This window comes from Hylobates moloch, unplaced genomic scaffold, assembly GCF_009828535.3.
Source record: "Hylobates moloch isolate HMO894 unplaced genomic scaffold, HMol_V3 SCAFFOLD_23, whole genome shotgun sequence".
NCBI classification, from domain to species: Eukaryota; Metazoa; Chordata; class Mammalia; order Primates; family Hylobatidae; genus Hylobates; species Hylobates moloch.
In genome coordinates this window covers 40,454,910-40,470,456 of record NW_026652298.1, presented here as the reverse complement: position 1 = coordinate 40,470,456, position 15,547 = coordinate 40,454,910, and the positions used below count along the sequence as shown (strand labels likewise).

General features: G+C 51.1%; 1 protein-coding gene across 7 annotated transcripts in view; it reads left to right on the top strand.

Annotated features, from left to right (window-relative positions):
• The window catches only part of CRAMP1 (cramped chromatin regulator homolog 1), a 62,307-nt gene that overhangs the window by 9,303 nt on the left and 37,457 nt on the right, over positions 1-15,547 (top strand). For all 7 annotated transcript variants that reach the window (XM_032144679.2, XM_058433841.1, XM_058433844.1 and 4 more), the window contains exons 3-4: positions 4,252-4,445; positions 10,480-10,633. In XM_032144679.2, the coding sequence (XP_032000570.1) occupies positions 4,252-4,445; positions 10,480-10,633 (348 nt within the window). The remainder of the gene's footprint in view (positions 1-4,251; positions 4,446-10,479; positions 10,634-15,547) is intronic.

The window sequence follows — 15,547 nt, the reverse complement described above, 5'->3', positions numbered from 1 at the left end:
GATCCTGCTTTTGCACCCCACTTCCCTGCAGGCTTCTCGATGGTTCTCCTCATTGTGCAGACCATGCTCAGCCTCTGTGGTCTCAGCAGCAGTCACAGATGGACCTGGCTTTGGCCTGCTTTTCACTGGGTGTCCTGCACCCAGACAAGCCCACCTAGTTTTGTTTACATCATCTTATCTTTCCGTCTCTTGCCTTTCTCCTCCCGTTTTTCTTGTTGCTTCTCTGTCTTCCCCTTCAATCATCACCTTCTGTTTTCATCGGAATGTCTCTGAGCTGAGCCGGGTGGCCTTGCCCGGGCTGTCGTCATTGTATTCTACCAGGTGTCTCTGGTCCCACTTTCTGTTTTCATTTCGCTTGAGCTGTGCTCAGTGAGCCGAGGTCAAGCAGTGAAGCCTCTTCTGCATCTGAAATTTTAGGGGCGAACCAGAGGCCACCTTCAGTTTCTGCTCTGAAGTTTGTGATTCTTTTTTAAAAAGCATTCCAAGTTTAGGCCGGGCGCAGTGGCCCACGCCTGTAACCCTAGCACTTTGGGAGGCTGAGAAGGGCGGATTGTCTGAGGTCAGGAGCTCGTGACCAGCCTGAGCAACACAGTGAAACCCCATCTCTACTAAAGTACAAAAAAAATTAGCCAGGTGTGGTGGTGTGCGCCCATAATCCCAGCTACTTGAGAGGCTAAGGTGCCAGAATTGGCCACCCGGGAGGCAGAGGTTGCAGTAAGCCAAGATTGCACCACTGCACTCCAGCTTGGGTATTAGAGCAAGACTCCTTAGACAACAACAACCAAAAAAGCATTCCAAGTCTAGAATAATGGGCACCAAATATTAGAAAAGGTTACTTGGGGCGATTTGCTTTCTTGTCTGTTTTTTGGGGTTTTTTGTCTGTTTTGTTTTGTAGAGACAAGGTCTCCCTGTGTGGCCCAGGCTGGTCTTGAACTCGTGGGCTCAAGCAGTCTTCCTGCCTCAGCCACCCACGTAGCTGGGACTACAGGTGTGTGCCACCACGCCTGGCAGTCTACTTTTTTTTTTTTTTTTTTTGAGACAGTCTCTCACTCTGTCACCCAGGCTGGAGTGCAGTGGTTAGATCTCGGCTCACTGCAACCCGGTTTCAAGTGATTCTTCTGTCTTAGCATCTGGAGTAGCTGAGACTACAGGTGCACGCCACCACACGGGGCTAATTGTGTATATTTAGTAGAGACAGGGTTTCACCACATTGGCCAGGCTGATCTCGAATTCCTGACCTCAAGAGATCCGCCTGCCTCAGCCTCCCAAAGTAGCTGGGATTACAGGCGCCCACCACCACGCCCGGTTAATTTTTGTATTTTTAGTAGAGACAGGGTTTCACCATGTTGTCCAGGCTTGTCTTGAACTCCCAACCTCAGGCCTGCCTTCTTTTCTGAATGTTTATCTTGCTTTACTTTCCTCTACTGAGGATGTGTCATTTTTAAAACATCAGAAGGAAAGGGTGAGCCCCTCACACCAGCCTCGGGCTGCTGGGAGGTGGCCTGCTCCTCTGAGGAGTGAGTGCTGCTTCACCAGCCTCATCAGAGCTGCCTTTACTGTTGTGCCTTCTTTTCACATCTCCTGTGTGCCTTTGCCTCCTCTCCACTTCTGAGAGCCCGTCCAGCTCAGACACTCCATTCTGTCAGCCTTTACTGTTTCATTCTCCTTGTCTTGGATCACCAGTGCTGTGATCCAGTAACATTTAGCAAGATATCTGGATTATGGAATTTTAGGAAATTTGTGTCTGTTACTTTTTCAAATATACCTAATGCCAACATGGGCTAGCAAAAATAAACCTGATATATAACGGCAGGGCTGGTTAGCAAGTTGTAGTCTTGGAAGATGATAGTTTAGTGAGTGTTTCTTAGGAACCTGAAAATGGCTCTGAACGCCTTTGTTGTGGGTGGTGCAGAGGTGGACAGGCAGTCCTTGCTGAAGTGACTCCACGTGAGGAATCCAGGCTCCTAGTGAGCCAGAGTGCCCTGAATTGAAAAGTTATGTTTCAAATGGCATCTGTACCTGTCCATCATCTGTGGAAGCACCAGGTTCTGGGGAAGCACCTGGTTCATTAAGTCCAGGTTTGGTGAGGAATGGGCAGGGCCAGATAACATGTCAGGTGTTTGATTAGCCTGGTTTGTAGCACAGAGCATATGCATACCTGAGTTTTGTTTCTGTTGTCTGTGCAGGATGGGAATGGAGCAGCCGGAAAGCAGCCTGGGTGGGACACACTTGGAACTCATTGTTTATTCCATGCCAGTGTGTTTTGGGCTGTGAGTACTGGACATTCTGGTGCAGCACCGTCTGGTAGCTCTCTCTGCAATGATGGCCGCATGTGGACATTGACTACCAGAAATGGGGCTGGCGTGACTGAGAGGCTGAGTTTTTTTTTTTTTTTTTTTTTTAAGTTCTTTTTTTTTTTTTTTTTAAGCCTGAGTCTCACTCTGTTGCCCAGACTGGTGTGCAGTGGCGCGATCTCTGCTCACTGCAACCTCCACCTCCAAATTTGGAGACAGACCCCCACCGGGTGAGGCTCTGAGCCTCCAGCCTGCACGTGGCTGCCCAGGCAGGGCCCCCTTCTGGGTCGGTGAAGAAGCAGATCTGGATGGAAAAGCCTGTGATTATCTCATTAGGAAAGCATTTTTACAATAATCTGCATTTGCTTGGCTTTTGCTTTTTTTGTTTTTGTTTTGTTTTGTTTTTTGTTTTTGGAGGCAGAGTCTCGCTCTGCCATCCAGGCTGGAGCACAGTGGTGCGATCTCAGCTCACTGCAACCTCAACTACCTGGGTTCAAGCAATTCTCCTGCCTCAGCCTCCCAAGTAGCTAGGACTACAGGTGCACGCCACCACACCTGCCTAATTTTTTTTTTTTTTTAGATGCAGTCTTGCTCTGTAGCCAGTCTGGAGTGCAGTGGCGCGATCTCGGCTCACTGCAACCACTGCCTCCCAGGTTCAAACGATACTCCTGCCTCAGCCTCCTGAGTAGCTGGGACTACAGGCATGTGCCAACATGTCCAGATAATATTTTTTGTATTTTTAGTAGAGATGGGGTTTCACCATATTGGCCAGGATGGTCTCGATCTCTTGACCTCGTGATCTGCCCACCTCAGCCTCCCACTGTGCTGGGATGACAGGCGTGAGCCACTGCACCTGGCCACGCCTGGCTAATTTTTATATTTTTAGTGGAGACGGGGTTCATCATGTTGCGCATGCTGGTGTCGAACTTTTGGCCTCAAGTGATCCACCCGCCTCGGCCTCCCAAAGTGCTGGGATTACAGGAGTGAGCCACCACGCCTAGCCGGCTTTTGATTTTTAAAGCATTTTTGTTTCAGAGTTTGAAGGTTTTCCAGCTTTTTATGGTCCTGCAGTTCCATAAAAAGAGAACCCTGGTTATCACAGGGATATGCTGACAGTTCCCGCTCCCTCTGCGAGGAGGAACTGAAATGAGTGGGAGGAGTGTGTTGGGCCATGAAAAGTTTTCATCTGTGGTCGTTTGACTCCTGCCACATCTCTGCCCGCAGTCTTGGAGGAGCCTGGCTGGGGTTCTCGGTCCACAGCTGGGGAATGAAGCCTCCTCGGGGTCGTCTTGGGCTTTTCCCTCCTTGCCTAGTCTCAGAGGACTTGGCCTGAGATTGGGAACTGATGCTCTCATAGGATTTGCAAGGTTATCAGGTCATTCTCAGAACACTGCGTTTTGGTGGTGGACATTGATTGAGGGCAAGGAGTTTTAAGACTAAAGATTCTTCAGCATTGGACGGTTCATATTCTGAAGCACTGATTTTATCTAAAAGAAGGTGATGTTTTACACGTTTAAATGTTTTCTTGAGTTTGAATCTCAACCTACTTATTTGAAAAGATGGTAAGAATATTTCAGCCAAAACCTCATTTACAAAAGAAACATGCATGAAATGTGAGGTGAGGCTTCATTTTGCAGAGGGAAGGGATCTCTGTCTCCATTGTGGACAGTGCGTCATAGGCCGCAGCGTCATTGTGCTGTTACACGGTTCCACGTAAAATCTTGCTCCTTTTCTAACTGTAAAAACATTTGAGGGTTATTTGGCCAGATAAAGATCCTGGCAGCCCTGAGCAGCCTCGCTGGCGCCGTGGGTCCTGGGTGCTGCCTGCCAGCATCCTCGATTGAGGAGTGTGGAGTGGGACCTCAGGGCAGCGGACCCTTCCCTCCCTCTGGCCCTCTACCCTGCCCGGCCCGCCAGCTTTCTGGGACAGATCACTGTACAATGCTTTCTCTCCAAGGAGCTGAAGGTGGTGGATCATCGTCTGGAAATGTGTCTGGGGTTGCGCCTCCTGCCCCTGCAGCGGGCTCGCGCTCCTCCTCCCGGAACTTAGGGTCTTCTGGTGGCGAGAAGGAAGAAGGCAAAAAGGTTCGGCGGCAGTGGGAGTCGTGGAGCACGGAGGACAAGAACACCTTCTTCGAGGGGCTGTACGAGGTGAGTAGGCTGTGGAGGCACGGCCAGGCAGCCTGGATGTCCCTCTCGGAGCCCTGCCCTCCGCTCCCTGTGCTTCCCCTCTGCTGTGAGATTCTAGAACGCAGGTTCCTGGGGGGCCCCCGCAGTGGCCGAGGCTGATCTGTGCTCCAGGCCTTGCCCACTGACCTTGGCTGTTTTATCTCCTCATTGAGATTTTAGAAGCTATTACTGGTGAGGTGTCTGTGAGGAGGTGTTTTTGTGTGTTTCCTTCATTTCGTTTTGGATATTCTCACCCCTTGTCTCTCAAAGATGTTCTTGACTGAAGGCCCTCTGGTCTCAGGGCCTTCCCTTTGTGCTGAGCGGGCTGATTTAGGAGGGATGGCCTCGGAGGGGAGGCACAAGGAGATGCTTGCCTCGGGGGTCAGTGTAGCTGAGAAACCTCACGAGATGTTGCCGCTGACTTGGGACAAAATGGAAAGTCCTAAAAATAGAGAGAAGCGACTCCCTGACCCGACCGCCCAGTGAATGCCTGTGCTCCCTGCTGGCGTTATGGTTTTCTAAATCCTTGCAGTTATTGTGAGCATACTTTTTAATTAACATTGCTTGCATTTTTCATGGTGTTTCATAGTTCTTTTGCTCTGTATTTTTTTTAATGCCTGTGAGTATTCTCCTTGCCTGTGTGCTTACTGTGTGCTTTTGTAAAAACATCGTATTGGAGCACGGCCATGGCCAGGGTCGATGTACTGTCTGTGGGTGATGCCACTGCAGTGGCAGAGTTGAAGGGCTGCACCAGACAGGGTGGCCCTTGAGGCCCTGGCCAGCCACTGCTCTGCTTGGCCATTCCTGTGTGGTTAAGGACGGCTGCGATCCTTCCCGACTCTGTTGTTGTACGTAATGCTGTGGTGAACATCGGTGTGCACGCTTCGTACTTCAGGCTGCTTCTTTGGCATACAGTATTAGAAGCAGGTTCATGATCAGTGAGCCTTGTTCTTTTTTTTTTTTTTTTTCTTTTTTTGGAGACGGAGTCTCACTCTGTCGCCCAGTCTGGAGCGCAGTAGTGCGATCTGGGCTCACTGCAACCTCCGCATCCTGGGTTCAAGCAATTCTCATGCCTCAGCCTCCTGAGTAGCTGGGACTACAGGCACACGCCGCCAAGCCCAGCTAATTTTTTGTATTTTAGTAGAGACGGGGTTTCACTGTGTTGCCCGGGCTGGTCTCGAACTCCTGAGCTCAGGCAGTCTGCCCACTTTGGCCTCCCAGGAGCCTTGTTCTTTTAATAGCTAATTAATTGGGGTGATGGAGAAGTCTTGTCGAGCCTGGGAAGCAGAATGCTCAAGAAAGAAATGGAGGCTCTGGCATGAGGTGTTTGGGAGAGGCATTAGAAAAGGAGGCACTCGTAAATGTGGGCATGAAACTTGACTACGGTGCATGCTGTGGCCAGGGTCGCTCCCGCCCTGGGCTGCAGGTGAGGTTCTGCCCACCCCAGGTGGACCGAACTGCTGTGACAGTGTGGCTTGACTATGATTGTCCAAAGACAAATGTGCATGAGTCCCATTTCAGTAGATATGAAGCCGTTTAAACACATTCGTGTGCTCCTTTTCTTCCCTTGGAGGGTTCTAGAGTACAGCAAGGAGGCTGTTTTTGTGTAGATTTGAGCCCCAAATCGTGCCTTTAAGCTGTTTGTTGGTCTTGGAAGACCTGCGATTCCTGGAATGTTTTCAGAATCAGCTGATTCTTGCCTGAAACCACTGCTGATTCTTGCCTGAAACAATTACTCCTGTGGTGTGGCCCTTCCTCCTTGGCAAGACTGTAGCCTCTGCAAGAGGGTCTGGGTGCCCGGGAGCGGGAGATGTGGTTGTCCATTAAAAGTAGCAGAGGAGGAGTTCCTTGTTAATGACCCACCCTTTACCCTTATTCAAGCAGTTTAGTTCGTTTCCTTCCCATTGGGTTAAGCTGCTCATAAGAGTTTTTCTATTGGGTAGATGCTTTTTGAGGATTCTGAAATCCTGAATTAGTAATAATAATTAATAGTTGGCTGTTCTGATCATGTAATGCTTTCTGCTGTGGGTTTCTGTATCTGAGTTTGTATATAAGAAAGAGCGAGGGCAAGAGAGAGGACTTTTTTTTTTTTGAAACAGAGTTTTGCTCTTGTTGCTCAGGCTGGAGTGCAGTGGCATGATCTTGGCTAACTGCAACCTCCACCTCCCGGGTTAAAGTGATTCTCCTGCTTCAGCCTCCCGAGTAGCTGGGATCACAGGTGCCTGCCACCACACCCAGCTAATTTTTGTATTTTTAGTAGAGACCGAGTTTCGCCACGTTGGTCAGGCTGGTCTTGAACTCCTGACCTCCGGTGATCCACCCGCCCCAGCCTCCTGAAGTGCTGGGATTACAGGCATGAGCCACCGCACCTGGCCTAACACGTTTCATTTCTGCATTGTGTGTCTCATCAAAACTAGGTGGTCTTCTGCTGGGGTCTTGACGTATGGCTGACTGGCCGGTGGCAGGTGTGGCTGTGAATCCTCGAGCTGTGGGGTGACGGTGGCTGGGCACAGGCCTCTGCCCTGAGAAGTGCAGCTACTACCATGTTGTCATGGCCACCGCTGCCTTTTTAATGCCTCCCTGAGAGGGGTGCAGCAAGGCTGGCTGGGGCCTGACTGGATGCAGGGACCCCACTGCCGTCACTGGGCCTCAGTTGGTCACTCCTGATCCTGGGCTGAATTCCCTCCTGCTTCAGCTGCTCCTCAGACGAGAGTGCGGCCCCTGTGCACCCTACTTGGGGTAGTGCTGGGCATGCTCAAATTGGCGCCTGTCCAGTTATGGCCCGTCCAGACTTCTCCCTGTGGCAGGGTGGGCATTCACCTGTGGCAGGGCACTTGCCTCCTTCCTCTGAATACCCTTCCATTTCTCTGGCAGGTCTGCACAGACCCAGCCCTGACTTCATTTCATGTTCCTGTTCCTGTCCATCCTCCATGCTTGTTTTTGCCATACGGTTCTTGATTTCCTTTCTGACAGCCACACAGCCAGCGTCCTGTGCTTCCTTCTCACTGTCTGCACAATGGCTGTGGCCTCAGCTCTGGCCTCTGTGCTTCACGGTGTTCTCCTTCTCTGTCCCCACCGAGGCCTTCCCCATCTCTGCACAGGCAGCCAGGGGCATCCTCAGCCTGTTACCATCTCCACAGCTCTGTGGACACTGCAGGTTTCTGTTTCTTCACCCCAGACAACTTTCTCAGACTTTCAGCCCTGCCCGTCTTTTGTTCTCATTGCCGTTAGCACGTGCATATCTGGTTCCTGATTCAGGACAGAGCACTCTCGCCAAACTGAGAATACAGAAAAGCTTCTGTCTGGTGGGGCTTGCTGCCTTGGAGACACACGGCAGACGCAACACAGATGCCCCGGGACTTTAGGAGGCAGCGGAGGTTAAGAACACGTGAGCAGGAGGCCTGGAACCCGGGTTCTCAGGGAACCTCTTGAGTAGACGACCCCGCAGTGACATGCAGAGGCTGTCAAGTTGCTTCATCGTGGTTCTTGCCAAGGCCCAGGGAGCATGGAGAGGGCTGGGCCTGCCTGGACCCTGCAGGAAGGCCTTTCACATGCTGCTTCACTTCTTTATGCTTTATCTGCCATTCCTTTTGAAAACAATGAGCATGGTTTACTTTTTCTAAAGTTTTTAATTTTTCATTTCATTTTTGCACCCAGACTGGGGTGCCAGCCTTCCAGCCCCACCCTCCAGCCCACAGCAGCTTCTGTCTTCACCTCCCTCAGCCCCTGTGTTGCTGGGAGTTACAGATCCTAAAATGTGTCAGTGTGTCAAGCACAATGCCACCTCCCGTCCGGCCCCTCCCGCTCACCTCACAGTCCCCCAGCTGCCAAGAATCTTCTGAGGAGGACAGGGTTGGGGGCCAGCACCCCAGCAGTCCCCAGGTTCTCATTTCCCTGAGGATCCTGCTCCCCAGTTACTACCCCTTACCCCCATCAGCATGTTTTTTACTTTTTTAATTTAAAAAACATCTTTTTTTGAGAGTCAGTCTTGCTTTGTCACCTAGGCTGGAGTGCAGGGCTGCCATCTTAGTTCACTACAACCTTGACCTCCTGGGCTCAAGTGATGATCCTCCTGCCTCAGCAGCCTCCCAAGTAGCTAGGACTACAGGCATGTGCCACCATGCCTGGCTAATTTTTAAGTTTTTTGTGGAGATGGAGTTTAACTATGTTGCTCAAACTGGTCTCAAACTCCTGGGCTCAAGCAATTCTCTCACCTCAGCCTCCCAAAGTGCTGGGATTACAGGTACGAGCCACCACCTGGCTCCCTTAACTTTTCATTTTGAAACGTTTCAGACTTTTTAAAAGTTGCAAAAACACCACAAAGCAGGTCCCCTCCACCCTGCCTCTACAGCATTAGGGCAGCCGCACTGTGAGGGTATGAGCACAGACACAGCCCTGCCTGCTCATTTGCAGGCGGGATTCAGATTAGCAAGGGTCCCACTCAGGTCCAGCCTGGCCAGGACGCTACGCCACACTCGGCTGCCCAAACTCCTCAGTCTCCTGTAACCTGGGACAGCTCCTGGGTTTTTGTTTTTTGTTTGTATGTTTTTTTGTCTTTGATGACCTCAACACTTGTGGAGACTCACAGCACGGTGGTTTGTAGAACGTCCCTTGTGTCAGTTTGGGTTGATCTGCAGTTTCCTCATGATTCTGTGTTACGCATTTCTGTCAAGAATTCCACAACGGTGATACCGTGTCCTTCTTGGTGCATCCAGTTGGCAGCCCGTGGTGTTCTTTCTCTCTCCGTCCTGTGGTGTTTGCCTTGGTCACTGCCCTCAGGCGTCCTCTGCCAGGTCTCACCGTGGCTGCGTCATGGCTTGGCTTTGAGGCGTGTAAATACCGTGTTTCTCATCATTCTTTGCTCCCACTGATTTCAGCAACCATTGCTGCCTTTTCCCTGAAGCAGTTGTTACTGTGGTGTTTGCTCACAGTGAGGACCTTCTGTTTCCTTTATTCTTTCTATGTTTGCTGATTGGAAGTCCTGTGCCAAGAAGAGCCCTGCGTTCTCCTCCACATGTGCAGTTACTCTGTTACCTACACCCATGTAGACTAGCAGATGTTGGCTTTATTCTGGGGGTCATGATCCATCATGCCATTGTTGGCTTTCTCGCCCCATTGGTTCCCCATTTGGCCACTGGGGAGCCTCATGCTGGCTCCTGCGTCCTCTTCTCACATCCCCATCGCCTGCCAGTGTATTCTCATGTGCTGATGCCGTTAGGCATTCCAGACTCAGTGGCTGCTCGCTGCTCTGCAGTCGGCTGTTTTTCCTGGGAGCCCAGCTTCCCTTTGCAAAGTGGTATTGAGAAACCAAGACCTGGGCGCTAAGGGTGCTGGTTACTGCTGGGCCCTTCCAGTACTTAGGAGCTTGGCTTTGATGAGATGATCAAACACTAGGTTCTCTATGGCAGTGCCTGAAGCAGCACTGAGGTGACGCTGTTCTGTGGAACACAAGTTCTCTTCTGAAAATCTAAGTCACACTCAGCTTTTGCAAAGAAGCGTTCAAAGAAGGGTTGGCCTCCAGGTATGATCAGAGTATATTCCGTGCGGTTCACTTACTAAATGTTCACGTTTGCTGTCCTTGTTTGAATATGGAATATATTTTGTCAGATTAAAGCAGTGAGGATGTTTCTGGTCTGTTCTTTAAGATGCCATAACTGCTTCTCTTCCAGAGCTTTTCTTCATGGAAGTGTCTCATTTCATGATCTTTGAAGAACTCTAGCAATTAAACCATTTGTCCAAGTGATGAGCTTTATGTTTCTCCTGTTTGGGGTGCTTGCCTCTTTAGTATCCATGTGCTCTGATCATTCTGTTCCTGGTTCCATTGCTCCTTTATCCTGATTAAAACCTAAGGTTCTAGGGAATCCAAGTTTAAGTTCATACACAGATAAGAGCTTGGAAGGGCAGCTTGTTTGACCACAGCCTGTCTCCTTTCTCGGAACCTTGGAAAGGGTCCAGCTCGCACAGAAAGCTGCATTGTTTTAACCCCTCTACATTTATCTTGGAATTTATTTTCCAGCATGGGAAAGACTTTGAAGCGATTCAGAACAACATTGCACTGAAGTACAAGAAGAAAGGCAAGCCGGCGAGCATGGTGAAGAACAAGGAGCAGGTCCGCCACTTCTACTACCGCACCTGGCACAAGATCACCAAGTACATCGACTTTGACCATGGTGAGTGTGCCGCAGGCCAGGCTCAGGGGTGCCCACAGGCAGGGCTAGCTTCTGCTCAGAGCGCAGCTCCCAGCAAGCCCACTGGACCTGCTTTCTGGCATTTTCTCACCAGCCGCTCGGCCTGGGGCTCCTCGCCTTGCAGCACTTTGGCTGATCGTGTGCTGTCTAACTTGGTCAAACCAAGTTGCCAGGAAATGGCCCTCATCCCATGCTCCAGGGTTCTTACCACTGCTTTTCTGAGCTATGGTTTGTGTGTTTCCAGTGACTCTGAGTGTGCGTGAGTTCTGGGTCCCTGGCTCACCTGAAGCCTGTGGTCTCCACTGCAAATGATAGCACCATGGTCCAGCAAGGGGCTTGGGCCGCAGGCACCGTACCTGGCGCTGGTCTTCCTGGGGGACGGCCAGCCTTTCCAGGCCTCTCGCCCTCTATACTGGGACCCAGATCTGTGTCGACCCTTCTTCAGTCACGGGACCAAGTCATCGCCAGATACAATTCTGGCTTCTGGCTCAGAGCACCCTTTGACTACTGGTGGCTTCTCCGGATGATGCTTTGTCCATCACCATATCTGTCCTTGTGAGGCTTAGCTGCCTTCTGCCTCCGCCTATCAGAACTACCTCTCCAGCAGCGTTCCTGTGCTGGGCCCTGCTCTTCATTCCTGTAGCTTCACGCACAGCATGGTCCTTCCAGATGTACCCCCAGAGCACTCCTCTGCCTTCTGACCCTTCTTTCAGATGTATCACGTTCTGACCCAGGGTAACTGGACTGTGGCCATGCTGCCACTCTTTGTGCCCTTGCCTGTGCCTTGTGGTGACCTAAAGTCCTTCGCCTTGGCCATTCCTGTGGTGTCGTCTGGGTGGGTTATGGCATCTTGACCATGGTGCATCAGCATTGCCTGGAGCTTTGGGAAGAGCCAGGACCCAGCTCCCCTGTGTGACTGGGCAGAGCCCTGAGGGCCGCAGACACCCCCTGCCCACCACGCAGCTTCTCCACTGAAGAACCTCCACTGGGAGGTTGTCGCTGTTTCTGGAGATCCATGGAAACGGCTGTTGGTCTCTGCACATTAGGGGCATCCCTTGATTCGGGTCTGCCGCCGATGCAGTTTTGTTTGTTTGCTTTTGGTATCCACGTGACCATTAATGTAAGATTTTCTGCTGACTTCACCTATTTATGGCACATCAATTCCGTTTTGTCCTATATTTGATGCCTGTGCTGGTCTTCTCATGTTCAGCTCACTTGTTTATTTGAAATCTCAGCACTGGTCAGATCCCGTCATCCAAGGCTGTTGTGATTAATGTCAGGTTGTGGTGAGTGGCCTTGTGCCTTCCAGAGTGGCACGCAGCACCGACTTTTCATTGTCGGCGTCTTCCTGTGTCGTCTGTCCTTTGCATTGTTCATTAGTGCCTTTTTGAAAGACAGTTCAGGCTGGGCGCGGTGGCTCATGCTTGTAATCCCAGCACTTTGGGAGGCAGAGGTGGGTGGATCACGAGGTCAAGAGATCAAGACCATCCTGGCCAACATGGTGAAACCGCATCTCTACTAAAAATACAAAAATAAATTAACTGGGCGTGGTGGTGCACGTCTGTACTCCCAGCTACTCGGGAGGCTGAGGCAGGAGAGTTGCACCACTGCACTCCAGCCTGGCCACAGAGCAAGACTCCGTCTCAAAAAAAAAAAAAAGAAAGAAAAGTCAGTCCATGAGAGCGGATCTGCCATCCACTGTGGCTGGTCTTGAAAAGCTCTCCCTGGGGGAAGCTGGCCAGCAGCGGAGGGGACTGGGCAGCTGTTTAGTAGATGAGGTATAGAGAGAGGGATGGGATTCCAGGAGCTTCGGTCCAGCGTGCTTTGCTTGAACCACCTGCGGGCAGGGTGGGAAGCGTCTTTGGACCCTCAGGCTCCTGGCATAGACTTATCTCTTAGGAGGCTCAAATGCATATTCTACTTGCCAACCCAGGCTTTCTCCCATGTCGATTTCAGAAGGCAGTCAAAGCAAACATTTCTTTTCTAATTTTGTCGCCTGTCCCTGTTAAACAACCTCCTAATCCTAAACTTCCTGGTGCGAGGAGGCCTCATTCCTCTTTGGCCCTTCTCTCCATCTAGCGTGAAGGGTAAATGCTCCCTCACACCTCTCAGGGGAGTCACACCCGACACAGGTCCTTTCCCATTCTCCGTGTGGGCCCCTGTGCTTCCCTCTCTTCCTGACCTGGCACAGCAGGCTCCTGCAGCTTTGTTGTCTCCTGTTTGTGCGTCTTTGGCGTGACCCCACATGATGTGCCTTCTTCCTGTTGAGCTCACTGTTCTCCCGTGTTCTCTGACAGCTCTGATTGTCTCTTCAGCAGGGCTGCCTGCCTCTGTGCCAGCGTGCAGCGGCATTGGGGCACCCGATGCTGACTTGCCCAACAGGAGCATGAGGCTGGAGGCCACCAGGACACTGTGAAGTGACTGGCCCCATGGACTGTCATTGAGCATCAAACAGAGTGGCAACTTTTTCACGTTACATGTATTTTTGGTGTGCTTTGGAGTTTTGTTTTGTTTTGTTTTTTTAGCCAGAGTCTTGCTCTATTGCCCAGGCTAGAGTGCCATGGCACATTCTCGGCTCACTGCAACCTCCATCTCCCAGGTTCAAGCGATTCTCATGCCTCAGCCTCCCGAGTACCTGGGATTGCAGGCGTGCACCACCACACCTGGCTAATTTTATATTTTTTAGGAGAGATGAGGTTTCACTATGTTGCCAAGCTGGTCTCGAACTCCTGAGCTCAGGCAATCCACCTGCCTCGGCCTCCCAAAGTGCTAGGATTACAGGCGTGAGCCACCGCGCCTGGCCTGTGGTTTGGAGTTTTGAAGAGCACACCGTGTGCACTTCATATGTGTTTGTCTGACTCATCGGGTGGAGTGAGACACAGAGTGGTGGCAAGCGAGGAGCGTGGAAGGGACTGACTCTACCCCCAGCTTGGGGGCCTTGCGTGTGTGTTCGTCTTATTAATCTCCCGTGGTTTCCACGCACATCTGCGTCTCCTTGCTGCTGTCCATTGCTCGGTGGAGATTTTGCTTCACGAACTCAAAGTTGGAGGAGGTGAGCTTGGTTCCTGTCCCTGAGTGTGTAACAAAACATGAGGTGCCACCTAGGAGGCCGTGGGGCCAGGCGGGGCATCAGGGACACCTCCCGGAAGCCCTGCTTCGTCCCAGGGTCCCACCTCCCCAGGGGTCCCTTGTCTGCACTGTCTTGCTCCTGGTGCTACTCTCTTCTTTCTGGGTTGTGGGTTTTTTCTTTTTGCCATTTCAAATAGTGGACTTTTAAAAATATATTTTAGAAGTGGGGATATTATTCACCCTTTTAAAGTATACAACTTAGTGGTTCTTAATGTACTTACAAGGTTATGCACCCATTGCCACTCTCTAGTTGCAGAATACGTCCATTGCCCAGAAGGAAGCCTTGTGCCCCGGTGCTGGGAGCCCTCAGTTTACCTCCTGTCTCTGTGGATCTTTCTACTCCGTATGGTTCATAGAAATGGGATCATGTGCTACGTGTCCTTCTGTGCCTGGTTTCCTTCACTCAGCGTCGGGTTTCAGGGTTTGTGTTGTAGCGTGTGCCAATCCTTTTTATGGCTGGATAATTTTCCATTGGGTGGATGGCCACATTTTGCTTGTCTACTGAATAGTGGATCTTAAAGCTTCCCGAGTCATGGGCTCCTTTAAGAAAGTCTGATGAGGCCAGGCGTGGTGGCTCACGCCTGTAATCCCAACATTTTGGGAGGCCAAGGTGGGCAGATCACCTGAGGTCAAGAGTTTGAGACCAGCCTGACTAACGTGGTGAAAGCCCGTCTCTACTAAAAAAAAAACATTAGCAGGGTGTGGTGGCGCATGCCTGTAATCCCAGCTACTTGGGAGGCTGAGGCAGGAGAATCCCTTGAACCTGGGAGGCAGAGGTTGCAGTGAGCCGAGATTGCGTCACCGCACTCCAGCCTGGGCAACAAGAGCGAAACTCCATCTCAAAAAAAAAAAAGAAAGAAAAAAAGAAAGTCTGATGAGCCCTTAGGTCTTAGGTCTTTCTCTCAGAAGAGCCTTTGCGAGCAGTTGGCCTGTGCTTAGCTGTGTCTAAGACCCATGGTCCAGAATCCTCCTCATATCTTAAAAGCCTGTTTCTCCATTTACCAGTCAGTCTTAGGGCCTTGAGAACAAGTCTCTGAGGAGAGAACTAGGGAGGACAATTGTGAGAGTAGAGGGGACAAATGGCCTTCACCCCTGCTCTGTGAAGTGATCCAAAGGGGCCTGGACTGTATTGTCACTTGGTTTCTCTAGCAGGATTAGGTCTGGTGTAATACAGTAACAAAATGCAAAATAACAGTGGCCCAAGCGCCTCAGAATTCACTCTTGTGGCAGAGACGCCTAGAGGCTGGCGCCCAGGGCGGGCAGGATCCAGGTGCCTCCCATTCTTGTGCTTGGCTGTCCTTGGTGACAACTGCAGGCAGTGGCTCTTGAGGAAAGAGGGGTGGGAAAAGGGGAACCCTCCTGCCCAAATCAGGCTCTTTAAGGAGGCTTCTGGAAGTATCCACTGCTTCCAGTGGTGTAGCCATGACCAGCTGTCCATGTCGCAGCCTGTTTGCCTCCCAAATAAAACAGGGGCCTTGGCTGGGCACGGTGGCTCATGCCTGTAATCTCAGCACTTTGGGAGGTTGAGGCAGGTAGATCATTTGAGGTCAGGAGTTCGAGACCAGCCTGGCCCACATGGTGAAACCCTGTCTCTACTAAAAATACAAAAATTAGCCAGGCCATAATGGTGTGCACCTGTAATCTCAGCTACTTGGGAGGCTGAGGCAGGAGACTAGACTCTCTTGAGCCTGGGAGGCAGAGGTTGCGGTGAGCTGAGATTGCACCACTGCACTCCAGTCTGGGCGAGAGAGTGAGACCCTGTCTCCA